The sequence below is a fragment of the Oryctolagus cuniculus genome, chromosome 8, assembly GCF_964237555.1.
Source record: "Oryctolagus cuniculus chromosome 8, mOryCun1.1, whole genome shotgun sequence".
Classification (NCBI taxonomy): domain Eukaryota; kingdom Metazoa; phylum Chordata; class Mammalia; order Lagomorpha; family Leporidae; genus Oryctolagus; species Oryctolagus cuniculus.
Window position 1 is genome coordinate 43233434 of NC_091439.1, and position 26939 is coordinate 43260372.

The window sequence follows — 26939 nt, forward strand, 5'->3', positions numbered from 1 at the left end:
CCTGGATGAAGCCCCTGGCTCCTGGCTTTGGCCTGGTAGCCCTGGCTGTTGTGGCCATCTGGGGAGCAAACTAGCAAATTGAAGATCTCTCAGTCTCTCCCTGGAACTCTTTCAAATAAAAATAAATAAATAAATAAATAAATAAATAAATTCATTCTTTAAAAATACTATTAAAAATTGATTACCAAGCAGTTACTTACTCAGTTTCCTTAATAGTGTGTCGTTAAATACAACTAATCAATGACAGGAAATTTTCATTTTTCTTTGTAGGCATGATCACTGATCTTTTCATCGATAAGTTTAAGTTCAAAGGCACCAATGTAAAAACCAAGGTACCTCTGCTACTGGAGATTCTGGATAGTTATGACCAAAATGCATTGATTGCTTTCTTTGACGCAGCATGACATATCAGCAAGGTAAAGTTCCCAAGAAGTGGTCTATTGAAACAAAAATGTTCAAACACAGTTAGAGGCTAACTGTACATGCTTTTTGTTTCAAATGCTTCTTGCTATCACCTAATTTATCAATGTATTTAATATCTAAAAATTTGAGACATAGTGACTTTTTTAGTAATATTTCTTTTGACACATGAAGCTTTTTAAAAACAGATTTTTATTTTAAAACTCAAGGGGAATGATTACAAGGGATTTTTTAAAAAGTAAGTTTTACAAAGTGTGGATATTTTAATTTTTAAATTGAGAAATAATATATGGAAAATGAAAATGTATTCCGATTTTCTGCAAAGTACATACATACACACCTAAGTGAAAACTGCTTTATAGGTTTCAGTGCATACTTTTATATATTACTTTATTTAATCTTCACAGCTGCTCTGTACATTTGTGAAATCATATAAGAAAATTGATTCTCAGTAAAACTGCACACTAGGAGGATATGCTGAAATTTTATAAAGCTGGATCCAGAACCTATGTTTTGATACCTGGCTTGTGTCTTGATTACTATATATATATCATCAACCAGTGGAAATAACCTACCAACGGTTTTTCCTAGGAGTTGGGATTGGTCTGCCACTGATTTTTCTCTTACTTGGTTTTGTTTTATCACTGCTGCAGTGTGTGAAATGCTTAACTTGGTTCAGTGCTGTACATTATTGCCAGGGAAATAAGCAGAGCTCAGAGAGTGGGGTGATCTTAACTTGATGTTCTGTAAGCAGTTGAGCTGTAAAGAGTACAACAGGAAAAGAGTGTAGAAAAAGTAATGCCTTCTTAGATTTTCCTGTACTAGTGTCCATGATTTCCTTTTTTATTTTAATTGAAGGAAAATGTTTTGTTCATTAATCCTGATTCGTATTTATTCATGTCAGATGACTATTTGTTTAAAACTTTTTAAATGGCATAAAGATCATGGAAAATAAGCTGGTCTTCATGTTTTCAGGAAGGGCAGGCTCATGAATTTTTCAGAAAACGATGTTTATTTATATGCCATTATATTATTTATGTGCAAACCTTTTCTATTAAATGTAAAAATGTGTTAAAGGCAATATCGTTAATAGTTTTGTTTTAATAAGGTCATATTGTTTTTACTATATTTAAACAACCTTCCTTTTAAATGGAACATATAATTTTATCTAGGTCACTAGAATTTCACTGTGTCCTTTTTGTTGGCTGCCAAGGCTTGGAAAAAATAGATAAAGATTAATGACTGATGTCCATTTCAATTTTTGTAATACATTTCTGTTCACCTATTATCAACAATAGTTCAAAGTGGCATCCTAAGTTACTTGCATCTTAATTAAGAAAATTAAAAAGTGTAAGAATTCCGCCCTCCTTCCTAAATGGTAAAATGACATTGTAGTCTTTTAAGTATTTTCATGTAAACTGCGTGTTTAATGGCAGATGCCCTTTAGTTCATCCTTACAACGCTATGTCGTGTAGTTACTACTTCCAATTAATCGACAAAGAACTGGAGCTACTGAGGCCACGACCAGTTAAGTGGCCCAGATTTCAGGCTCTGGTAAATAAGTCACTCGAGCTAATAAGCGGTTCCAAAGCTGAAGGCTCAGCGGCCCACTAACAGTTGCTAAAATTTTAATCCCGTCTGTCCTAAGAGGCACACCCAGCCCTGCCCCACTAGTGGCGCTTAAAGCCCCGGGGCGGGCCCGGCGTCCCCTAAGCCTCCGCCCCGCGCAGGCGTTTTTCCTCCCGCCGCAGTTCGACGTTGCTCCGCCCCGCCCTTGCTGGGTTCCCTCTGCCTCCGCTCTCACTCTCCTGCGACCTTGTCGCCTCGAGTGACGTAACGGGCTCCGGCTGTTTTCATTGGCCCATTTCAATAGTCGCGGGATACTTGAACTGCATGAACAGCCGCCGCACCGGCGGGCTGCTCGCTACATCGCTGGGGTGTTTTTTGCCCTCCGCGCCCGGCAGCGTTTGCCTGCGCCTCTCGCAACCTCCTCGATCCTGCGCGGTCCGGAGACAGGGGAGCGAGCGGGAGGGCTGGCAGACTGGCCCGGGCTGCGGCGGGGGGCTACGGCTGGAGCGTTCCTCGGCGGGATCGGCGCCGCTGGTCGACTGGGCGGAGTGTGCACGCTGCTTGGCTCGGCAGACTGATCCCGCCGCCCGCCCCCTGGAGCAACGATGTTGGGCCACAACGTGCCGAAGCCCGCGGCCCGCGAGGCGGGCTCGGCGCTCCTAGAGGACCAGGAGAACATCAACCCCGAGAAGGCGGTGCACGCCCAGCAGCCGCGGGCCCAGGCTGCTCTGGCGGTACTGAAGGCTGGGAACTCCCGGGGTCCAGTTCCACAACAGAGGCCCAAGACGCGACGGGTAAAGGGATAGGGGATGTCGGGAGGAGGTTGGGCCGAGCGGGAGTCAAGCATGGGCTTAGCGGGCGGAGGAGAGTGAGAAGGAAGCGTTTTCTGGGCTTTGTAGGGGGAGCCGGGGTCGGGATTCCACTGGGGCCCTGGTTTTCTGATGTGTGTGTGGGGTGCCACTGTCGTAGCTGCTCCCTTTCCTAATTAGCATTACATCCTTCTCAACTCTGCGTGTGCGGCCTGTCTGCCCTTGGGGGCGTCTTCCTGTAGATAATGGGGTCAAAGCGAGTCCAACAACGTGAGTGCAGTCTTTGCCCAGCTCCGCACCTTTCTTCCACTTTTAAACCCCAGGCACGGCTCTAGGGCCCTGGCCCCCTTACCCCTCACGATCTGGTTAAGACTCCCTCTATTTTTAGAAAAGGATGTGAAAAAATACCTGTAGCTTTTGGCAAATTCCGCCATTTTGGCCGAATTTGCTCTGTTGCTCCACCCTGGGGCGAAAGTGGTGAACCTATTCCTTTTTTTGGTGCCATCTCTCCTCAACTTGTCAGTTCTGCCACCCTAGCCTTAATGTGGCTTTGATTAGTTTTGTATAAATCTGCTCAGTTCTGACTTTTTGTGTAACTTTCACAGGAATGTCCGTGACAAACTGAAACATTCCTTCTGCCTTTGAGTGCTCAACTATTCCTTGCCTAGAAGTTACTTTCGAAAGTTTAATTTTCCTGTTGCGAGTATTGGATCTCATAAGGGGAAGAAGGCAAAACTCATTTAATAGGCTCAAAGCCAGTGATTAATTTCCTTTTAGGTTGCACCTCTTAAGGATCTTCCTATAAATGATGAGCAGGTCTCTGTTCCTCCTTGGAAAGCAAACAGTAAACAGCCTGCATTCACCATTCATGTGGATGAAGCAGAAGAAGAGCCTCCCAAGAGGCCCACGGAATCTAAAAAAGACAAGCCTGAAGATGTCCTGGCTTTTAATTCAGCCATCACTTTACCTGGACAAAGAAAACCACTGGTACCTCTTGATTATCCAATGGATGGTAGTTTCGGTAAGTTTTAAAGAAAATATGTGTTATACTAAGGGCATTATAACTATTGGATTGGATTGGATTAGTGAGATTTTGTGTCTTGTCATTGTCTTACCTGACGATTATGACACAGTGATTTAAGTTTCATGGAATAGGCTTAAATAGGAGGTGACCTACATTGCACAGCTAACACCTGACCTAGTGACCTACAAAAGGACCTGTGTCCTAATCCGGTACTCTTTTGGGTGTTCATGTGCCTATCACATCAATTTATTTAGCTCTTGAATGCTTATTTTAATGTGACCCCATGAATGTTTGCTTGGTTGAGAAGAGTAAATTTCAGTTGTATGTAAACAGTTACTAGTACAGAAGGCTGTTTGAGGATGTGTTCTTAGAATCCTGTGATGTCTAACATCTCCTCAGCTGGAAAATTTTGGTTCTATAAAATCAGTTTGAGTGGTCATCTGATAACAAAGTGAGAATGTCCTCCCGCGAGTGAGCCATTCCATCACAGCTGTTTGTCCTTACCCACAAAGAGAGCAGCTACTGTAGACAGCCATGCCTGTGGGTTGTACGCTGTATTTACCGCAGGCTATTGAATCACTGATAGCGCACTAGATCCAATCTGATTTTAGTTTTAGTTCTATTGATCAGGAGTTGACAGAATAAAAGGGAAAAAGGTCTTTGGAAATAATTTGGTTTTATTTCAGTTTTGCAACGAATTTTTAACCTTAAGGTGATCTTTGAAGTGAAATAATAATAGGTATTATTTGAAGATAAAATTATAAAAAGAATCTTATTACAGTATTCATCTGTTTGAACTTGTCCAGAATAAACTTATGTTCATTCTTAACACTTGGTGGAAACCATTTAACTCTGATTATAGCTACTACCTAACTGTTCCTTGAATATATCAGACTATTGGGTCTGCAGGGCAAATCTTAAAAATGTCAAAACTTGGATTTTAATTGCTCTGTCCCAACAGAACCACTGTGCCATCTTCCTCTGTCTCATAGGAAATGAATGATGCTTTAAGATAATACTCAGTCCTCATTTTCCTGTTACTGGCCTATCAGTTTCTTTTTTCTTCATTAATTGAAATCATTCCAAACAGTTAAGATATTCTGCGTACTTCGTCATAAGTTAATGCTTTGATAGTGAGATTCCTTATAAGAGCAGTAATTTCTAGCTGTTAAACAGAAAATTTTAACAATTAACTTGATCATCTTTTGAATTGTCTCAGAGTCACCACATACTATGGACATGTCAATTGTATTAGAAGATGAAAAGCCAGTGAGTGTTAATGAAGTCCCAGACTACCATGAGGATATTCACACATATCTTAGGGAAATGGAGGTAAAGACCGAGTCCATTTTGTAAATGTGACTAAGTGAAATTGAGAGGATAATGTTTCATCTTTTAAACCTAGTGCTTTATCCTAAATGCTTTACTCGAGTTTATAGCATGGGGAATCTTTGTGAATAGTAAAATAATCCAATTGCAACTTTAACATGACTAAATAACTTTTCTCAACAGGTTAAATGTAAACCTAAAGTGGGTTACATGAAGAAACAGCCTGACATCACTAACAGTATGAGGGCTATCCTCGTGGACTGGTTAGTTGAAGTAGGAGAGGAATATAAACTACAGAATGAGACTCTGCATTTGGCGGTGAACTACATCGATAGGTTTCTTTCTTCAATGTCTGTGTTGAGAGGAAAGCTTCAGCTTGTGGGCACTGCTGCTATGCTGCTAGCCTCGTAAGTCCAACTTGGTTTGCTTAATTAAAAGTGATCACTACCTTTTCGTGTAGGGAAGAAATTACATTTTAAAAAAAGATTTATATATTTATTTGAAAAATTACAAAGAGAGAGCAAGCGAGTGAGCCTCCATCCATTGGTTCACTCCAAATGGCTACAACAGCCAGGCTGAAGCTAGAAGCCACGAGTTTCTTTCACGTCTCCATTTTCTAATCTAGAACATTAATCTTCCCAGATTTAGGTTTCAGGGTATCTTGAATAAACAGGCTGGCTATGTTTTTATACACCTAAGACCAGATTACAAAGTTTTGAAATCGTGGCTCCTTCAATAATAAAGTACTTTCTTGCATACAAGCAGTGTTTTTCTTTTTATTGGCATGAAAATAAATTGAAAAGCACAAAGTTTGTTTTCCTAAGACTTGTATTTCCTAAATTTTCAGCTACTTGGAGAATTCAATCAGTTCTCTTTTTGGGGAATATCTCACTTATTAGTAGTGGGAGAAATGCCTTACGAGTGCTTTCAATTTGAAACTTATTTTTTAAAAAGATTAGTATTAGAAAGGCAGAGTTACAGCAAGAGAGAGAGAGGCGGTGGGGGGGGGGGGGCGTGACACAGAGCTCTTTCATCCACTGGTTCACTCCCCAAATGTCTGCAATGGCCAGGACTATGCCAGGCCGAAGCTAGGAGCAACGAGCCTGAAACTTCTTCCAAGTGTCCCTTGTAGGTGTGAGCCAACTTCTACTGCTTTCCCAGGTGCATTAGTAGGGGGCTGGATCAGAAGTAGAGCAGCTGGGACTTGAACTGACACTCATGTGGGATGCTGGCACCACAGGCCAAGGCATAACCCGCTATGTCACAGTGCCAGCCCCTGATTTGGACCTTTAAATTGGTAATCATCTACACACTGCTAGAAATAATGCTCAAGAATTGATGGAAATACAGTTGGTGGAGTGTAGGTTTGGATTTATTCTGGATGTTCTGCTAATGACTTCAGAATTAGGATAAGGATGCATGCTTCACTTTTCCAAAGAGTGATCACTTAAAACTTCTTTCATTGTAGAAAATTTGAAGAAATATACCCACCAGAAGTAGCAGAGTTTGTATACATTACAGATGATACCTATACAAAGAAACAAGTTCTGAGAATGGAGCATCTAGTTTTGAAAGTCCTTGCTTTTGACTTAGCTGCACCAACGGTAAATCAGTTTCTTACCCAATACTTTCTACATCAGCAGCCTGCAAACTGCAAAGTCGAAAGTTTAGCAATGGTAAGTGGTTTTCATTTTTGTTGGATGGAGTTTTAGGTAACAATCAGAGGCAGGTCCTAATTTAATTGTACCGCTTTGGTCAAGAGTTTAGTATTTTAGGGACAGATTAATATTGCAGAATGGAAGAAAACCTGCCAAAGAATATATTGGGAAAGCACTGGGGTAGTGGTATGCTGATTCTTGGGGCATCGCAGTCAGAAGAGTTGTCTCTAAGAAGTTGTTAGGGAAAATACAGGTCAAGAATGGAGCAGAACATTTAAAGACAGTATGTGAGATGAGGTTGTGGCATGTTTCTAGGGTTGCTACAGAGCAAAGTATCAGACACAGGAAAAATTAGGTCAGAAAATGAGAATTTGAAGTTTGACTTGTAAAGCTTTTGTGGTCACAAGGTATTTTTCATTTCAGTTTTTGGGAGAATTAAGTTTGATAGATGCTGACCCATACCTAAAGTATCTGCCATCAGTTATTGCTGGAGCAGCATTTCATTTAGCACTCTACACAGTCACGGGACAAAGCTGGGTATGTATGATGTGGCCTTCACACATCTACCTTATGACAGAAATGCTTATGTCAATTAAATAATGATCCTGTAGAACTGATGGTAATCTAAATGGTCTGTCTTGGAAAAAACTTAATTTATATTCTCTTTAAAGCATCTTATCTGTTGAATAGCATCTATTTGTGAGGTTGAAAACTCTGTTGTAACTTGGATTTGAAATGCAGGCTTTAAGAATTCAGACCATATAACCTGCTATTGGCAGGCAAAATAGTAAAAATGGCTTAAAGTCAGCAGGGCCCAAGAAACTAATAGATTTGTTAATTGGTGTTAAAAGATTAGTACTGAAATTTAACATAACTGAAGTTTAATGCCAACTATTGGGTTTACTGCCCACTGTTGAAAATGAAACTCAGTGGTTCTCTATTGTCTTCCCCATAGCCTGAATCATTAGTACGAAAGACTGGATACACTCTGGAGACTCTTAAGCCTTGTCTCATGGACCTTCACCAGACCTACCTCAAAGCACCACAGCATGCACAACAATCAATAAGAGAAAAGTACAAAAATTCAAAGTAAGAGTTAATTTGCATATTAAAGAAATCTTTCACATTTTAATTTTATTAAAGAATCTACCATTCTGTCACAGCCCCTGTAAGAAGCTGGTCTCATAACTGGTTGTATGCTTGGAGGCAGTTGTAGTTAATGTTGCCTGCTGTACATCTGGGGAGGGGAGGAGGGAGTGGAGGAAGGGGACATGCATTTACATTTTGGGGATCAGACAGGATTCTAAAATCACCATTCAATCCAAGAGAAATAGCAGTCTTTAGTTCCCAGTACATGCATTCCATGATTTCCTTCACCCAGTGAACGTTTACTAAAACTGGATCTTTTTCTATTTACAGGTATCATGGTGTTTCCCTCCTCAACCCACCAGAGACACTAAATGTCTAACAGTGAAAGACTGCATTTGTTTCTAAGATGTAAATCACTCAAAGTATATTGTGTACAGTTTTTATCTTGGGTTTTGAATGTTACAATCATTTCTGAATACAGAAGTTATGGACAAGAACAAATTATGGTATCTATTACTTTTTAAATGGTTTTAATTTGTATATCTTTTGTACATGTATCTATCAGATATTTGGCTAATTTTAAGTGGTTTTGTTAAAAGTATTAATGATGCCAGCTGTCAGGATATTAAGAATTAATAAATTGATTTGGAAAATTTTATAAGTCAAATTTAATTTGAGATAAAAACCTGACTTCAAGATTTCTTAGAAAAGTTACCTGGCTTATACAGTACAGTGGGGAGTGGAAAGCCACTCTCTAAAAAGTTGACTTTAGGAAAACAGACCCTCAATGTTCTAATATCCATTTTCCTAAGCAACTGGATCAGTCTGCCGATTTCTGCACAATAAATCTGTGCTTATTTACCAGTACGATGAAAATCATTCTTCTTTGTACACACACAGCAGCCTATCAGATTATTTTATTCCTCATCAATTTTTACACTTTACACATACACAGGTTGGTGAATAAGGCTTTGAGATGACAAAATTTTCAGAGAAAAAGCTCTAGAACATTCACTTTAATGTTAAAAAAATAAAACTTAGGGATTTGTGAATAAATGATACCCAGGTTGTTAGCACTGAATAAATACATCTAATAGTTATATATACAAATATACAACTATGTTAGCTTTAATTAGCAGCTCTCTTCTTTTTTCTCTTTTTCATTGGCTTTTTACTTGGTGCTTTTTCTTGTTTCCCAATGGTGGTCTGTGTTCTGCGGATAAAGTAAAATAAATTAACAGTTCACTTAATTATGCTTAAGTTTTGGATCACTGAAATAGGAGGTCTTTTATTTTTTTGCACTAGGGTACAAAATGTGACAGCAGGAAAAGTAAATACAGTAACCCTGAAAGGTATCCAAAAATAGTTTAATAGAGAGTTAGGTGCTAATTTTTATTAATTACAGGGTGAAAAAAAACACATAACAGCTGATGAAAAAGGGATGTCTGTGTATAACAGTTCTGTAAGATGAGAGTCAAACCAGAGAGCAAGCCTCAAACTCTTAAGTTACATGTACATGTTTGAAATAAACCAAAAACTTGTTACCTTATTTTCTTTGTTTTCTTGTCTGGTTCTAAAATGACCATTTCTTCTTCTTCACTGTCTGAGAGTACTATAGGGGCATCTTTAAGAAAATGATAAGAAAACAATGTTGGTAAGTAATCTGGGAAACTCCACATGGACTTGTATCAGAGGTTCTAAAATGTTCATTTCTACATTAATAGTTTCAGCTACTCTTACTGTGGGGAGCAACTGGGAGCAACTCGGACTAGACTAAGTTACTGGAATTAAGACTTATTCTATGCATCTGCTCTCCCACAATATGGTGCTGGGAGAGGAGGAAACAGCTTCTATACAGCTGCCTCCAGTTCAACCAATAAGCAGCAGGAGCTGACTCTGATTGGAGGAGAGCAGCGTACTCGGCGTGTGGGTAGCAGAGTTGGGACTGGTGGAAGAGGACTATAAAGGAGAGAGACAACATGCACGGGGAACATCTATCTGAAGGAACACCTGTGCAGCCCCCGAGAGAGCCGGCCGGCGGTGTGCCGCTCCCCTGCGGAAGTGGGGAAAGTGGCAGGGGGAAACCGCCCTTCCACGGAGGTGGAAGGACGGTAGCCAACCCGGGAAGAACCAGCAGCAAACCCGGGGAGGGCAGAGCAGACAAAAGAACAGCGCAGGGTCCTGTGTCGTTCCTCCACGAAGAGGGGGAGCGACATCTTACTGATAAACTTTGTTTTCTAGCCTGTAGCTCCTTAGGGCTCTAAACAGCTCTTCTGTAAAAATGCTTCTGTTTAGGTAAACTCTTTCATTCTTAATATACTGTAATAATAAGAAAGTTTGGAAGAACCAACTTGGTATTTATTTTTTCTCTATTAACACCGGAAGGGAAATTCCAGGAAGCATAATTGCTTGGTTAAAAGGCACATTCATTCTAAAAAATATTTTTGCCAAATGCTTTCAGAAATGTTCATGCTGAAAGAAGTAAACAACCATTTTCATATACCCTTTTCAATGCTGGTATTTTTAATAATGCTCAATGCTATAGTAAAAAAATCCTGTCATTTACCATGGTTAACTATGAGAACAGCTCCTATCTTTTGCCTACTTTTCTCCTGAGCAGCAGCAATTAATGTGAATTAATCCTTTTCTTGTTTGCTTGCACATCAATTTATTTGTAGTTTCTACTTTCATTCATGTTTTAGAAAGGCTTTACTTGTTCTACTCTCCCAGGTAATGTGGTAGCTCTTCACTCACCTCATTCAATATGATGCTGTAATATTTTAACAGTGAAAAATGGAAACTTACTATTACATTTCAATGCTATTGAAAGATTTATTTTGAAAAATATTATTTGAAAGAGAGTTACAGAGAGAGGCAGAGACAGAGAGAAAGGTCTTCCATCCGCTGCTTCACTCCCCAGATGGCTGGTGCTGTGGTACAGCAGGTTAAAGCCTTGGCCTAAAGCACCGGCATCCCATATGGGTGCCAGTTCTAGTCCCAGCTGCTCCTCTTCCTATCCAGCTCTCTGCTATGGCCTGGGAAAGCAGTAGAAGATGGCCCAAGTGCTTGGGCCCCTGCACCCTTGTGGGAGACCCAGAAGAAACTCCTGGCTCCGGATCGGTGCAGCTCTGTCATTGTGGCCATCTGGGGAATGAACCAGTGGATGGAAGACCTCTCTTTCTCTTTGTAACTCCGTCTTTCAAGTAAATCTTAGAAATTGACATCCCATATATTGGAGTGCATGGGTTTGACTTCAGGCCCTGCTCCTGACTCCAGCTTCCTGCTAATGCAGACCTTGGGAGGGGGCAGTGACAGCCCAAGTAATTGGGTTCCTACCACCCATGTGGGAGACCTAGATTCATTTCCTGGCTCCTGGTTTTAGGCTTAGCTGTTGCAGGCTCTTGACTATAAGCCAAAGATGGGAGCTCATGTTTACTGTCTTTCAAATAAATAATAACAAAGCCATCATTTACATGCCAAAATGTACCATCACTTCACAAAGATAAACATACTGTTTTAGAAAAAAACTGGGGGCTAGTGTTGTGGTGGAACAGGCTAAGCCACCACTTGTGATGCTAGCATACCATCAGAATACTGATTCGAGTCCCAGCTGATTTAGCTTCCTGCTAACAGGTCTGGGACTGCAGGAAAATGGCCCAAGTACTTGAGCACCTGCCACCCACATGGGAGACCCAGATGGAGTCCTCGGCTCCTGGCTTCAGCCTTGTTCAGCTGTTGCAGCCATTTGGGGAATAAACAGTGGTGGAAGTTCTCTCTCCCTGTCTCTCTGCCTTTCAAATAAACCAACCTTAGAAAGGAAAAAAAAAAATTGGCATTAGCCTCATTAATTAGTTGAAATTTAAATCACAAATAGCCCCTCCAAAAAAGGAATATACATTTATATCTACATATATTCTCTATACAGATATCATTATCTGTGCATATATCTTTTATATATATGTACAAATACAGTATATTATCTCCATATAATAGACACATATCTACAAAGAAAAGCTATACGGTTTCACTTACCTTGGCTTCCAGTATCAGAAACTTCTATTCCAGCGTCCATTTTCATACTATCAAGAATGACAGCTTCATCACTGCCACCTTCGTCCTCATCTTCCTTCTCAGAGTCTTCAAGATCACCCCAAGAGTTTTCTATTCCCTCTCCAATTTGGGCAGTTCCAGGAGTCCATAGCACAGGTTTAGAAACACTTAATAAGTTAAGAAAACTGAATACTATAAATATTGCTATTTGACAGCTGTTGAAACAGATGAAAATGAAAGTTTTCTTATTTTGGCTGGCGCCGCAGCTCAATAGGCTAATCCTCCGCCTGCGGTGCCGGCACTCCAGGTTCTAGTCCCAGTCGGGGTGCCGGATGCTCTCTGCTGTGGCCAGGGAGTGCAGTGGAGGATGGCCCAAGTCCTTGGGCCCTGCACCCGCATGGGAGACCAGGAGAAGCACCTGGCTCCTGGCTTCGGATCAGCGCGATGCGCCGGCCGCAGCGCGGCAGCCATTGGAGGGTGAACCAACGGCAAAAGGAAGACCTTTCTCTGTTTTTCTGTCTACTCTGCCTCTCAAAAAAAAAAAAAGAGAGAGAAAGTTTTCTTATTTTAAGATTGATTCAAATGTTCCTCAAATGGTTAGGAAAAGAATTTAATATAGCTATACTTGAAAGAAAAATGAAATCCCTACCTAACTCAGGCAAGACTGTATTGACACACTGGTTAGAAACATCAAGAGGGAGTAGGCGGTTAAGCCTAACAGTTAAATTGCCTGCATCCCCACATCGGAGTGCCTGGGCTTGATTCCTGGGTCTGGCTACTGACTCTAGCTTCCTGCCGGTGCACATCCTAGGAAGCAGCAGTGATGGCTCAATTAACTGGGTTTCTGCATTCCATTTGGGAGACCTGGAGCTCCAGCCCAGACTTGGCCACTGCAGACATTTGGGAAGTGGATGGGTTTGCCTTCTCTCACTGTATCTCAAATAAGCAAATACAAAGAAATATCAAGAAGAGAGGCTCTCAACACTTTAGATGTAGTAATGAGGGCACGACTGAATAAACTTCAAGAGCAGTATATAACAATATACAGGTGGGCCTTCAAAATTGTTTTAGAATTTTTTTTTTTTCCATTTTATTTGAAAGGCAGAGAGACAGATCAATCTAACACAAACACCCAACAGTTAAGGGGTGGATCAGCCCAAAGCCAGGATCTTGGAATTCAATCTGAGTTCCTCACATAGGTAGCAGGAACCCAAGTACTTGAGCCATCTGCTGACTCTCAGCATGTGTATCAGCAGGAAACGGTCAGAAGTGGAAGAGCTGAGATTCAAAGCACTCCAGTATGGGATATGCATGTATGTTCCAAGCAGTGACTTAAGCACTGCATCAATGGCACACCAAGAACTTTGGTATTTGCAGATTAAGTTCAAGAACCTTAGATGTTATACCATCAACTTAAACAAATCACTATCTTGTGTCTTAAGTGCTCTCTCTAAAAAAGTAGTTTCCAAAAACAAATTTCTGTATGTACACCTTCCAAACAGCCTTAATAACACCAGAAGTGCTACAAATCAACTTGTTACTGCAAAAACTACCCAATAAAGATACACTTCTGAAGGAGGTTCAGCTTCAGCAATGATTTCTTCTGCTTTCTCCTCCACATCCGAGGTATCAACAGGGGCCTTTTCCATTTTAAATGCTGTGATCCTCTGATTTGGTATAGACTCTGCAAAGCCAAATTTTCCACCTTCTTTCCTGTATAAGGTGTTTTGGGAGTAGGGGGTAGATAGATGGGAGATACTATTTTATTTGGTGGATAATAAACACTTAAATAGTCCAATTAACCTAATCAATACAATTCATTAAAACTATCAAAGGAAAATAACAAAAATTTTAATAACTATCATTTATTAAACCCCATGCCTGCCATGTGCCAGGCACATGTGCCTGAAGTACCTTAAGCTCTCTAGTCCTTAAATTAGTTGTACCAGGTAAGCATTAACCTCCCAAATTACAGTACACTGAAGTGCTGAGTTATATATCTTTATGATCAAACAGAAACAGAGATGGTAATCAATCTCGTTTGTGTTCTTTCCATTAAGCTGAGTTACTCTACTGTTTTTTATTTAAGAAAATGTTAATATTTAAAGAAAAATCTCCTGAGGCTTTATGACACAGGTTGTTTAAATTGGAATAAAGTATAATAAAGAGTTAACTTTCAAAATACCTATTTAGTATATCCAACTGACTTAAGAAAAAGTGATTAAGCGTGAAATCTTATGGTTGTCCTTGTGCAAGCCAACAACCTTAATAGAGAAAGTTGTATAAAAAGACCATATAGTTCTGAAAAAACTTACCTAACTCTCTGGTCATTCTCCAAGGCTTTCTGTATTAGCTCTGTAATTTCTGCTACTTTCACACCAGCTATTTTACTGCATCTCAAAACCTATTTATAAAAGTGAATTCTGTTATTGAAAGGCAACAAACCAAAGGCTTTCACTAATAAAACTAAAACCATGATGCTAATTTTCCTACCTTTACAAGTTAAACCTGACCACCACCCCCAATATGATCACCCCCCCGCAATATGATAATACAATGTAAACACCATTTAAGCAAGGCGAGAGCTGTTTTAAAATGTCTGAAGAACCATCACATTAAGGGAACAGACTCAAAAACTGCCTACTCAACCATAAAAGCAACCATGGAAGAAACCTCAGACATTCAAAGGGTCTTCCATGAACTTTATAATGTACCTGCACACATACATACACAAGGATGCACTATCTTCTCTGTAAGTAATCCACAGATGGGATCTGGGTAGTATTTACATACTGTCAATAATGACAACGATCATAAAAACATTCACTGCACATTTGCTATATCCTGGACACCACACTATATCTCCTTCAGTTCATCTGTCCTTCCACTCTTCTAAACAACTAAGTATCATAGTAACATCACTCCCTATTACAGATAAGGAAAGAGGTCCAAAGGGATGAAATCTTTCACCTAAGGCCAATTAGTACAAGACAGGGTTAGAACTAATACTGAACTACAATAGCTCGCAAAGCTCTTAACCACATATACTATATGGCATATAGCAGTCCATTTTCTGAAAGCCCTCACGTGAATCCAGTATATAGCTGGATTTGAGAACTACTGCCTGTTACATCCAAATTTTAAAAGTAAAACTAACTTTTCACCTAATTTCTACCTTTTAATGCCTTTTATTTTTTAAAGATATGAATCTCTTTATGGAAAGTTCAGAATCTAGAGGGCCAGAATGGGTACAGCATGGAAAGAAAGATTCCTTAGAGCCCCCAGTCAAAAGGAGAGTGACAGTTCTGAAACCAGATTCTAACATATCCTAGACTCAATCACTGAAAACCACCTTCATTAGATTTAGTTAAAAGAAAAAGTTTTTAAAGAGAACCATTCTTAATCAGATATTAATCAAAGTACTAACTTGATCTTTTAGTAGCATTATCCCACCACTGGACTGGATGGTACAAATCTCTCGATGCTTGTTCATGGCAATCACCAGCAAGCCATCCATTACTCGTTCTTCTCGTTCAGTGGGATCCACCAATAAATACATTCTGAAATAAATGTTACATGAACCTGAACAAATCTAAGGCTGAATCTCTGTCAGGTGTAGTGTGATGGATGCTTTGTATTTTGCTTTTGAGAAGCCCACAGAGTGCAAGCACTTAAGAGTGAGAGTGCACATGAGCATGCTCCCATCTACTAGTTCACTCCCCAAATGCCCACAACAGCAGGAACAGTCTGAGGCTAAAGCTGGTAGCCAAGAACACAATCCAGGTCTCCCACGTGGGTGGAAGGAATCCAATTACTTCAGCTAGCATGGCTCCTTCCCAGGGCTGCATTAGTAGGAAGTTTGAGTCAGGAGTTAAAATAAGGACTTGAACCCAGGCATGTCAATATGAAGTGGACATCTTAACCAAATACCCATTCCCAAAGGCAATGGATTTTTTAAAAAGATGGCATCAATAAAAACACAGTGACAGCCTATGCCTGTACAGATTTGAAAAGTTTGTGTTTTTAGGGGAGGGTTGCGGGTGGGAGGGAAGTTATGGGGGGGAAAAAGCCATTGTAATCCATAAGCTGTACTTTGGAAATTTATATTCATTAAATAAAAGTTAAAAAAAAAAAGTTTGTGTTTTTATGAACACCAATGCATGCTAGATGAATATTTCTAGCAATCATAGTAAAATCCCATTAACTTCAGACTGGTTTCATTTAAATAATATATAATCTAAACCGAATGTTATCTCTTTGATTAAATGACTTCTGGCTCATTAAGAAAACGTAAGATAACATTAATTTGGCTAATTTTAAAGTTGCCTTCATGTCCTCTTCTCTGAGGTTCTTCTGATGGCTCAGTAAAAACATGGTCTATTTCTGTACTATCCAATACCTTAGCCAACTGTCACATGTAGTTATTGAGGAATGTGGCTACTACAAACTCAGTAGGTAAAATATTAGATTTCAATGACTTAGTAGAAATAGAAGTACGAAGAACATCTCATGAATTAATTTTTAAGATACTGATTATATATTCTGCATATATTAGGCTAAATACATATTAATTTTACTGTTTATTCATACCCTTTTAATGTGACTATTTAAAAATTGAAGATTATGATATGGTTTACATTTTATTTCTATTGGACAAAGCAGGTCCATTTCATTTTAATGAAATTCTACACTGCGATAACTAAAAATTGAAAGCTTTTCTCTAGTTTTTATGCAAAAATGTATTAAAATGTTTATATCTCTCCTCGTTTCTCGAGATTTAAGGCTTAAGTTTTCATTTCAAAGTACCAATACTTGGACCTAAAAGACTTCAGGTTTACTGCTGTAGGATTTAGCAGTGAGTTGTGAAGAAACTACTGGACAACTAAAGGAAACTAGATTTTTCTCAAAGTTACTAGTCTTCCATTAATTTACAATTTCTATTCCTATTTCCTCAAATGAACGTGTACCACACAACTCTCTTTAATACTTGTACAACTCTATAAAAGATAGTACCATGCCACAGTAAACTTATAAGTACGCCATTAAAAGAAAAACGTTGGGAAGTATCTTCATTATAGCAGAACTTAATAACTGGTATGGTCAGCTCTTTGCCAATTAATGCCCTTACAAAGAAAGAAAATAGCTATAAGGTGTTTTAATATAAGGGGGGGGGGCGGCACTGTGGTGTAGCGGATAAGCTGCCACCTGCAGTGCTGGCATCCCAGATAGGGGCCAGTTTGAGACCCGGCTGCTCCACTTCCAATCCAGATCTATGCTATGGCCTGGGAAAGCAGCAGAAGATGACCCAAGTTCTTGGGCCTCTGCACCCGCATGGGAGACCCAGAAGAAGCTCCTGGCTTCTGGCTTCAGATCAGTCCAGCTCCAGCCCTTATGGCCATTTGGGGAGTGATCCAGCAGATGGAAGATCTCTCTCTGCCTCTGCCTCTTTATAGCTCCACCTTTCAAATAAATAAAAAATCTTTAAATATATATATCAAAGGAGGAGTTTATTCATTATCCACTTAAATACTTGAGTAGAGCAATGAAGTTCCTAGCTCCATTTGAGACTTCAGCCCACTACAAGGTGAGACTTACCCTTGCTGGAAGAAGGCAAAACTGACACAAATGGGCATGTGGTGGATGCTCAGTGGCACAGGATCACGTTCTTCTGGTGTATACTGTTTCAAAAGAAAAGGCTCAGTCATTGCAGGCATGAAGTTAAAAACATACTTTAAAAAAAGTCATACTAAAATAAAAAATGAAATTTTCATTCTTAGTTCTAAATGACCTCTTTTACAATTACCTGTTTGAGTGCTTTATAGCATGTATCAACAGTTCAGTTCTAAAAGAGTAATACTTCATAGGGGCAGTTTTGTTGCTTAGGAGGTTAAGCCGCATCCTGAAATGCTGGCATCCCAAATAGGTGCCTGTTTGGGTCCTGGCTGCTCTACTTCTGATCCAACTCCCTGCTAATGCACCTAAGAAAGCAGTGGAGGCCGGCGCCGCAGCTCACTAGGCTAATCCTCCACCTAGCGGCATGGGCACACCGGGTTCTAGTCCCGGTCAGGGCGCCGGATTCTGTCCTGGTTGCCCCTCTTCCAGGCCAGCTCTCTGCTATGGCCCGGGAGTGCAGTGGAGGATGGCCCAAGTGCTTGGGCCCTGCACCCCATGGGAGACGAGAAGAAGCACCTGGCTCCCGGCTTCGGATCAGTGCGATGCGCCGGCCACAGCACGCAGGCCGTGGTGGCCATTAGAGAGTGAACCAACGGCAAAGGAAGACCTTTCTGTCTGTCTGTCTGTCTCTCACTGTCCATTCTGCCTGTAAAAAAAAAAAAAAAAAAAAAAAAAAAAGCAGTGGAGGATTGCCCGCATGCCTGGGCCCCTGTACCCAAGAAGTTCCAGACTTCAGTCTGACCCAGTCCTGACTCTTGTGGCCATTTGGGGAGTGAGACAGCAGATGGAAGATTTCTGTTTCTCCCTCTAACTCTGATTTTTAAATAAATAAAATAAATCGTAAAAAAATAAAGAGTAACAGTTCAGTGCTAAAGAGTATGCTGTTATATAAATATATCACATTTTGTAATCAACTTACAAGGTAATGAATATCTGGGTTATTTTCAGTTTTTGGCTACTACAATTAATGCTGCTATGAACATGTGCATGTAAGTCTCTGGGCAAACAAATGCTCCCATTCCACCTGCAGATTCCTAACCAAGAAATTGCTGGAAATGTTTTTTCCTAGTTCTAAGGCACTGCCAATTCTAATACTACAAGTGTACTAAAAAATATAAAGAGTGTTATGCTTAACTTTAAGATAAACACCCAAATTTCTCCAACATAGCTGTATCATTTTACATTCCCACAAACAGTAACTTTACAGTATTTTTGGATCTTTCAAGTCAAATAATTGCTTCTTACTTTTTTTTTTAAACTTCCTTGTTACAACTCTCTCCTCTAAAGGAAGATTACTGTTAGTAAACCTTTGTCACTTCCCCTAAGTCTTTAAAGAATCTGCTCTGGTTTAATATCTGAAAATACATTATGATTACTTAGAAAATATGGGCATCTGGTGTTCCCTTTTGCAACATCAAGACTCAAACTATAACTACAGTGTACTTTCATTATTTCAGCACATAACTTATATAAACCAAAACTGGCAGACGAAAGAGGAAGACAACATAGATTAGTGAATGGTTTTCAGAATGTGAAATGGTTTTCAGAATGTGGTCTCTGGACAAGCAGCACTTGGGTTCTACTACTGTTGTACCTCAGCAGTGGAGCCTAGCAGTAAGTTTTAACAAGTTCTACAGGTATTTCTGAGGTCCATCTGCCATTTATTTTGCTTAATGAACAAAAGTCCTGAAGACAGATGTGCATCTGCTGGCAATTCACTGTGCTGAGTCAGGTATTTTTTACACGTGTGATGCCTAAACATAAGCCAACTACTTCATCTAATGTTCGATCCAAAGAAGCAGCCCTCTCATTCTACCTTAGAAAATCAAGCTAAGGTGTGTTTTGTGTGAAAGGCAGAGAAAGACAGACAAGACACATGACAGACATTTCCCATATGCTGGCTCACTCTAAATGCCTGCCACAGCCTGGCTGGGCCAGGGCAAAGCCACGAGCCTGGACCTCAATCTGGGTATCCCATGTAGGTGACTGGGACCCACAAATCTGAGCCATCAACATAGCCTCCAGGGTACACATTAGGAAGAAACCAGAATTGGAAGTAGAGCTGGGACTCAAATCCAGGCAGTCCAGTGTTCTAACTGCTGAACCTAATGCCTACCCCTAGGGTATGTTTTTTCTTTTTTTTAAAAACACTACTGAGTGCAACTTTCTTTCCTTTTCTTTCTTCTTTTTTTTTTTTTTTTTTTTTTTTTTTTTTTTAAGATTTATTTATTCATTTGAAAGTCAGAGTTACACAGAGAGGAGAGCCAGAGAGAGGTCCTCCCTCCACTGGTTCACTCCCCAACTGGCTGCAATGGCTGAAGCTGTGCCAATCTGAAGCCAGGAGCTAAGAGCTGCTGCTGCTGCTTTTTTTTTTTTTTTTTTTTGACAGGCAGAGTGGACAGTGAGAGAGAGAGACAGAGAGAAAGGTATTCCTTTTTCCATTGGTATATCCTCCAATGGCCGCTGAGGCCAATGCACCGCACTGATCTGAAGCCAGGAGCCAGCTGCTTCTCCTGGTCTCCCATGCGGGTGCAGGGCCCAAGCACTTGGGCCATCCTCCACTGCACTCCCTGGCCACAGCAGAGAGCTGGCCTGAAAGAGGGGCAACCGGGACAGAATCTGGCGCCCCGACTGGGACTAGAACCCGGTGTGCCGGCGCCGCAGGCGGAGGATTAGCCTATTGAGTCGCGGCGCCGGCCAAGAGCTTCTTCCAGGTCCCCCACGTGGGTGCAGGGCCCCAAGGACTTGGGCCATCTTCCATTGCTTTCCCAGGCCATAGCAGAGAGCTGGATAGGAAGTGGAGCAGCTGGGACTTGAACTGGCACCCAAAAGGGATGCTGGCACTACAGGCAGTGGTTTTGCCCACTATGCCACAGTGCTGGTCGCTAGGGTATGTTCTTAATGACATTTCAATACAGGAAACAGATTTCTAGGGCAATTTGGATTAGACATAGTCTTTGCCTTATCAACAAATTTTAGAACTTACCTACTGGCCATCTATAATGTGACTTTGTTTGTAACAAGTTGCCTGTACATCTAGGATACTCATTCATTCCTGGAAGGATCCTGGCTCACTTCATAGGAACTTACCAGAGTTACTTCATCTCCTTGGACAGACACATCAGGTCTTCGGAAGTGACATAAAGCCACAATTGCAGCAATGCTCGCAGCATCAATAATATTTCCATCATGATTTAATAAATGTAGGTCAACACGTATTTGCCAAACCTGAAAGTGAATTTAGGATAAAAATAAATCCAGACTGATTACAACCGGTGGCCACTTAGAGGAAAAATAACACTGTTAAAAATATATTTCTTGCTTTTAAAACACAGTTACTTCAAGATTTTCAATAAAAATATACGTAGAAAAATTTTACGTTAAAGAAACATTTTTGGGGCTGGCGCTGTGGCATAGCGAGTAAAGCCACTGCCTCCAGTGCCCACATCCCATATAGGAACCGGTTTGAGTCCCAGTTGCTCCACTTCCAATCCAGCTCTCTTCTATGGCCTGGGAGAACAGTAAAGGATGGCAAAGTCCTTGGGCCCCTGCACCCTTGTGGGAGACCCAGAAGAAACTCCTAGCTCCTGGCTTCAGATCGGTGCAGCTCTGGCCATTGTGGCCCATTGGGGAGTGAACCAGCAAATGGAAGACTTCTCTCTCTCTCTCTCTCTGCCTCTCCTCTTTCTGTGTAACTTTGACTTTCAAATAAATAAATAAATCTTTAAAAAAAAACCTTTAATACCAACAGTTTACTTTACTATTTGAGTCACTTAGCAACAATATGAATATCCTAAACAAAACCACTCTACCATCTAAATTTAATATTTTCCTAACTCTAAACCTGAGTATATTTCTATTTTACCTGCTAACTTAAAAACTTCAAATTCTGGGGCCAGCACTGCGGTATAGTAGGTAAAGCTGCTGCCTGCACCACCAGCATCCCATAAGGGCACTGGTTCAAATCTTGGCTGCTCTACTTCTGATCCAGCTCCCTCCTAATGTGCCTAGGAAAGCAGCAGAAGATGGTCCAAGTCCTTGGGCCCCTGTAGCCACGTGGGAGATCTAGAAGAAGCTTCTGGCTCCTGGCTCAGCTCTGACCACTGCGGCTATTTGCAGAGTGAACCAGTAGATGGAAGATTTCTCTTGTCTCTCCCTCAGCCCTGTAAACTCTGCCCTTCAAATAATTTTTTTTAAAAAATCACAGTTGTATTATCCTCATACAGCACAATTTATGGAGACAAAGATTTCCAATGTCAGCCATACCACTGACACTGTGTATATCAATAACCTACCCACATGAAGGATTTGGGTTTGTTTATAAGTTGTTCGTCCCATTGAAAAGGAAAACATTATCAATAGACTTAACGTGAGAAAATAAAAGAGAGATGATATGAAAGAGTCACAAGTTCTTTAAATTAAATGGTTCAACATATATCCAAGTTGCTATTCTTCACCCTTTAAAAAAAACAACAGGGATGGTACAAAGTTCCAAGAATAGTACTCAGAAAGTGAACCAGTATAAATCTAATCAACTAAGTTCTGAAAATCATAGTAATAGAGACCAATAAATCAACAATATTCACCCTAAGATTAATAATTTTGGGTATATGGCCATTGTGGCCATTTGGGGAGCAAATGAGCAGATGGAAGCTCTCTCTCATTCTGACTTTTAAGTAAATAAAGCTTTACCAGAAAAAGAATCTTAGGTATATTTCCCCACCTTTTCACCAGCAACAACACAGAGAGACTCAGTATCCATACACTTCGAATTTCTTAGACATCTTTCCAAGAGTCGATTCAACTTCACCAAAAGATCGGACTGCCTAAGAAAACAGGAATGGGTTGATGTCATGAAATATAATACCATTACATTATACATTATATTCATAAGGCACTAAAACAATAGCTTACTGTTATTAGATTCTCCTATGGTGAAAGCTTAAGAAAAAGATTTAAGTACCTGCCAGGTTCAAAAGCCGGGGCAGCCATCTGAGAGAGCTCAAGGTTACAAAAAAGAATACCTTCTGTTGCTCTATTGAGTTTTGGAGCAACAAGTTCACAGGAAACCTGTCCAAGAACTCTGTAAAGATAAAGGCACAAAGCAGTTTGCTAAATATATTTCCTTTCCAATTAAAAAAAATCTTAGACAACATTGTCTTACTCTACGTAATGCTATACTCAGAACGATATATTCTGAAGCAGAAATTACATATGGAATATATGCAGAGATAAAGGATACACTCTTATAACAAAATTTACTATTTCACAGACTTAGAAGGAAATCAATGACCTTTACTTCTTCCTGAAACGAGTATTTATCAATACAAAATGTCATGGAAACTAGAATTCTTAAGGGTTTTCACATGGCATGGTTTAGCAACATTATCTGACCAAATAGCCTCAAAAGTTTCAAGTGAATATTAAAAACCTAGTTTTCACGTCACTCAGGAAAAAGAGGAATGTGGGACCTATTAGTGCCAAAATGCTCGCAATCTCTACATCCCTCACTCTCTACGGTGAAAGGAGTTCAGGAAACAAATACAAAGTAACCACTGCTGGTCACCTACATGATTTGTAGAGATCAGATACTCATGAAGAAAAGATGTTCAGGATTAAAAACTTAAGGCATGACCACAAAGTACTGTCCCGACTTCTGTGCTAACCACTCCTTGTTGAATCTGTCGTCTAATCTGAACTCTCTTACCTTGTTTTCCCAAGTTCCACAATACAGCACCCATAATCTGTCCCAAACGAGATCCTTATGTTCCTATAATCGTAGGTCTGTCTGCCATCCAGCCGCTGTAAGCACAACATTCATTCTCTTATTCCTTCAACAAGTATTTCTTGAGCAATTACTATGCGTCCGCCCTGGAGCAAAGTGGGATCTTAACCACCCCATCCCGCTAGGAGAGCGGAAGCTAGATGCCCAAGCACTGGAAGTTGCTGGGACGACTCACGCCTCGAAAAGAACCCGTTGGGGTGACATATCGCCTGAGAGGCTGGGGGAACATTCCGGCTGGTTCCCCAGGGCCTCCTGCGGCCCACGCTGGTAAAGTCTGCGAGTTCACCCCGTGTGAGCTGAGCGCCCGCGCGGCGCGCAGTTTCGCGGGGGGGCCGTTTACCTTCTTCTCTTCAATGGCACGGAGTAGGAAGCGGCGCTCGCAGTTTGAGAGTGGCGTTTCCTTCATGGTGTAAGCTCACGGGCCCCACGGGCACCAAAATCCGTGAGGAAACGCGAAGACTCTAGACCCGCGCTCCGCTCGCTCTGCGGCGAAGGAGATTTGCGTCATCAGGGCGCGACGGCTGCGGGTGGGAAAGCTGGGGGCTTGAGCCGTCGCTAGTGCGCAAACTCCAAGCCTGGCTGGGTTCTTCCGAGGGGCACTGGAGCTGCAGAGGCGGCTTAGAGACGGGTGTTTCCGACCTTAAAGTCGGAAGGTTCCTTTAAGGTAAAGTGCCAGGGGCTTAAAAGACGCACACGATAGCCACGTGGTTGACAGACAATAGCATGAGTAGACCACTCTCACACTCTGCCGTTCCTCAGTCCCGGCGCGGGCGAGGCTGCAGGGGTGTTACTGCTGTTTCACTGATGAAGGCGTTGATGCTTGGCCACTAGAAAGCTCCAGAGGAGGGTTTGGAGCAGGTACCGTGGAAAAACACTGGACACAGGGCGCAAAAGAGACAAGCGGGATTGGGAGAAGACAGTCGCGGCGGTGAGCTGGGACGTTCCTGCTGGCTGAGGTGAAACAGATCTAAGAAGCTGACAAGATTCGAGGTCGTTCCTGCGTTGTGTTATCGCCGTGGGCTGAAACTACACTGTCCATAGGCTTATTGTTAGGGGCAGACAGAAGCCTTGTTGTGGCTGTGCTGCCAAGCGCTCAGCTTTTTTGGAGAGAAAGATTGTCAAATAGCAGTAGCTTCCTCCTATGAAAGCGGTGGAAGATAGCTCAGTACTGGGGCTGCTGCCACTCACAGGGAAGACCCGGATGGAGTTCCGGGATCCTGGCTTCCACCTGACCCAGCTCCAGCTTCTGTGGACAAGGGAGTGAACCAGCCAGCGAAGATTCTCATTATCTCGTTTTCTTTCTTTCTCTCCCCCACCCCCACTCTGTTGCTCTGCCTTTCAAATAAATAGAGCTAATAGAGGTTTTAAAAACAAAAACAGGAACTCGAAACTGCCCAGATTCGTATTCACATTGTGCCATCCACTAGGTCTGTGATCCTGGACAAGTTATTTAGCCTAGATGATTCACAGTACTCAGTTGCAAAATAGGGATGATAAGTTATTATGAGGAATAAAACCTAATTAGGACACATAAAATGCTTAGAGCAGTGCTTGGCTAAGCACTATTTGCTTTGTATTTTGTTTCCCTTTGCTTTGCATGTGGTAAGCATCACAACTCCTACATAAAATCGATTCCTCTCTTTTATCTCTTCTCACACTTTGTTTTAGTGAGATTAGATTTTAGTTTCTACCTCTTGCTGTCTAACCTAGGTACTCAATATTTAAAGACGGTTTACTGTGTCCCAAGAATAACTCCAGGGCTAGGTTTAAAAAAAGGGGGGGGGGTAGACAAGATCCTTTCTTTCAAGAAATTTGTTTCTTTAGAAGAGACAAAAACTTAACTAAATAGAACAATTTCAGACCCCTATCAGTGCTGAGAATGGGAATCTGGCTGGCTGGCTAGCTCACTAGGCTAATCCTCCACCTAGCGGGGCCGGCACACCGGGTTCTAGTCCCTATTGCCCCCCTTCCAGGCAGCTCTCTGCTGTGGCCCGAAAAGGCAGTGGAGGATGGCCCAAGTGCCTGGGCCCTGCACCCGCATGGGAGACCAGGAGAAGCACCTGGCTCCTGCCTTCAAATCAGCGCGGTGCGCCAGCCGTGGCGGCCATTGGAGGGTGAACCAACGGCAAAAAGGAAGACCTTTCTCTCTCTCTCTCTCACTATACACTGTGTGTCAAAAAAAATTTTTTTTTGAAAAGAGAAAGACCCATAGAACTTACATTATAGGGACAAGTGGACAAAAAATGAAGTGACAATCTTGCCTGGCCATGATGAGTGACACAAGGAAAGCTGGCAGAGATGAGTGAAAGTCGCCAGGAGGTTACCGTGCAGGTAGCACAATAAGGACGGAGGCGGAGGACTGTCTGCTGAAGAAGCATTTGTGGAAACCTGAAAATGGAGAATGGATAAATAAATGGACTTTATTTATAAAAATATAAATAAATGGACTCAAAATGAGTAGGCTGTGAAGAAGATTGCTTGAATTAAATAAGGCAGCTGAGTTTTGAGGAGGTCAGGGCCTTCTTTTGAGATTGTCCGGTGAGTACTCAGTGAATCTGGATGTGGTTTCTTTCTTTTTTTTTTTATATATTTTATTTTATTTAATGAACATAAATTTCCAAAGTACAGCTTATGGATTACAATAGCTTCCCCCCCCCCATAACTTCCCTCCCACCCACAACACTCCCCTCTCCCACTCCCCTCTCCCACTCCCTCTCCCCTTCCATTCATGGATGTGGTTTCATGAGAAGGAGTTTAATGGAGAAATAGCCCAGGCTTTGGAGCCAAGCTGCCTGGTTTATTTATTTATTTATTTATTTTTGACAGGCAGAGTGGACAGTGAGAGAGAGAGAGAGACAGAGAGAAAAGTACTCCTTTTTGCCGTTGGTTCACCCTCCAATGGCTGCCGCGGCCGGCCCGCTGATCCGATGGCAGGAGCCAGGTACTTATCCTGGTCTCCCATGGGGTGCAGGGCCCAAGGACTTGGGCCATCCTCCACTGCACTCCCTGGCCACAGCAGAGAGCTGGCCTAGAAGAGGGGCAACTGGGACAGAATCCGGCACCCCGACCGGGACTAGAACCGGGTGTGCTGGCGCCGCAAGGCAGAGGATTAGCCTAGTGAGCCACTGTGCCGGCCAAGGGATATGGGTATTTTTTTAAGATTTATTTAATATTTATTTGAGAAGCAGAGTTATAGACAGAGCGAGGGAGAGACACAGAGAGAGAAGTCTTCCATCCATTGGTTTCCGAATAGCCCCAAGGGCCAGAGCTGGGCTGATTGGAAGCCAGGAGTGTCTTCTGGGTCTCCCACATGGGTGCAGATGCCCAAGAACTTAAGGCATCTTCCACTGCTTTCCCAGGCCATAAGCAGAGAAAGCTGTATTGGAAGAGGAGCAGCTGGGACATGAACAGGCTGCCCATATGGGATGCCAGCGCCACAGGTGGAGTCTTACCTCACAGCGCTGGCCCCTGGGATATAGGTATCTTAACCCTGGGCTAGATAGATATCCGTAGATAGGATAGTTTCAAAAGAG

At 41.6% G+C, this 26939-nt stretch overlaps 3 protein-coding genes across 6 annotated transcripts in view; 2 read left to right on the top strand and 1 right to left on the bottom strand.

Annotated features, from left to right (window-relative positions):
- Positions 1-1501, top strand: part of BBS7 (Bardet-Biedl syndrome 7) — a 48293-nt gene extending 46792 nt beyond the window's left edge. For 2 of the 3 annotated variants that reach the window (XM_051819815.2, XM_008267916.4), the window contains one exon: positions 271-1501. In XM_051819815.2, the coding sequence (XP_051675775.1) occupies positions 271-404 (134 nt within the window). In that variant the 3' untranslated portion in view covers positions 405-1501. The remainder of the gene's footprint in view (positions 1-270) is intronic. The other variant, XM_008267915.4, reaches the window with a different exon arrangement.
- A 1093-nt stretch (positions 1502-2594) lies between these two features.
- On the top strand, positions 2595-8277 carry CCNA2 (cyclin A2). Its single transcript, NM_001257364.1, is given in 8 exon segments — positions 2595-2783; positions 3576-3819; positions 5042-5154; positions 5335-5558; positions 6620-6827; positions 7233-7346; positions 7765-7898; positions 8229-8277. Coding segments are annotated over 8 exon segments (1275 nt in total).
- A 523-nt stretch (positions 8278-8800) lies between these two features.
- On the bottom strand, positions 8801-23927 carry EXOSC9 (exosome component 9). Of its 2 annotated transcripts, XM_002717231.5 has the most exons (12): positions 23747-23927; positions 23329-23423; positions 22585-22704; positions 22345-22447; positions 20712-20849; positions 17544-17626; positions 15376-15508; positions 14264-14352; positions 13515-13661; positions 11931-12115; positions 9444-9522; positions 8801-9111 (listed from the first exon to the last, which is right to left on the bottom strand). In XM_002717231.5, exons 1-12 carry the CDS (start codon positions 23810-23812, stop codon positions 9027-9029), a joined length of 1323 nt encoding a protein of 440 aa, XP_002717277.2. In that variant the 5' UTR covers positions 23813-23927; the 3' UTR covers positions 8801-9026. The 2 variants fall into 2 exon arrangements, with proteins under 2 accessions (XP_002717277.2, XP_069903765.1); XM_070047664.1 differs by lacking the exon at positions 23329-23423 and having other exon boundaries at positions 23747-23912.
- Between the last annotated feature and the right edge of the window lie 3012 nt (positions 23928-26939).

Bases quoted from the DNA above. Each gene is read 5' to 3' on its own strand.
- EXOSC9 (XM_002717231.5), bottom strand. From the start codon at position 23,812: ATGAAGGAAACGCCACTCTCAAACTGCGAGCGCCGCTTCCTACTCCGT. The intron at 14,353-15,375 runs GTTAGTACTTTG...TTTTATAAATAG, and splicing joins TAATGCTACTAAAAGATCAA to GTTTTGAGATGCAGTAAAAT. The intron at 13,662-14,263 runs GTAAGTTTTTTC...CACCTTATACAG, and splicing joins GAGAATGACCAGAGAGTTAG to GAAAGAAGGTGGAAAATTTG.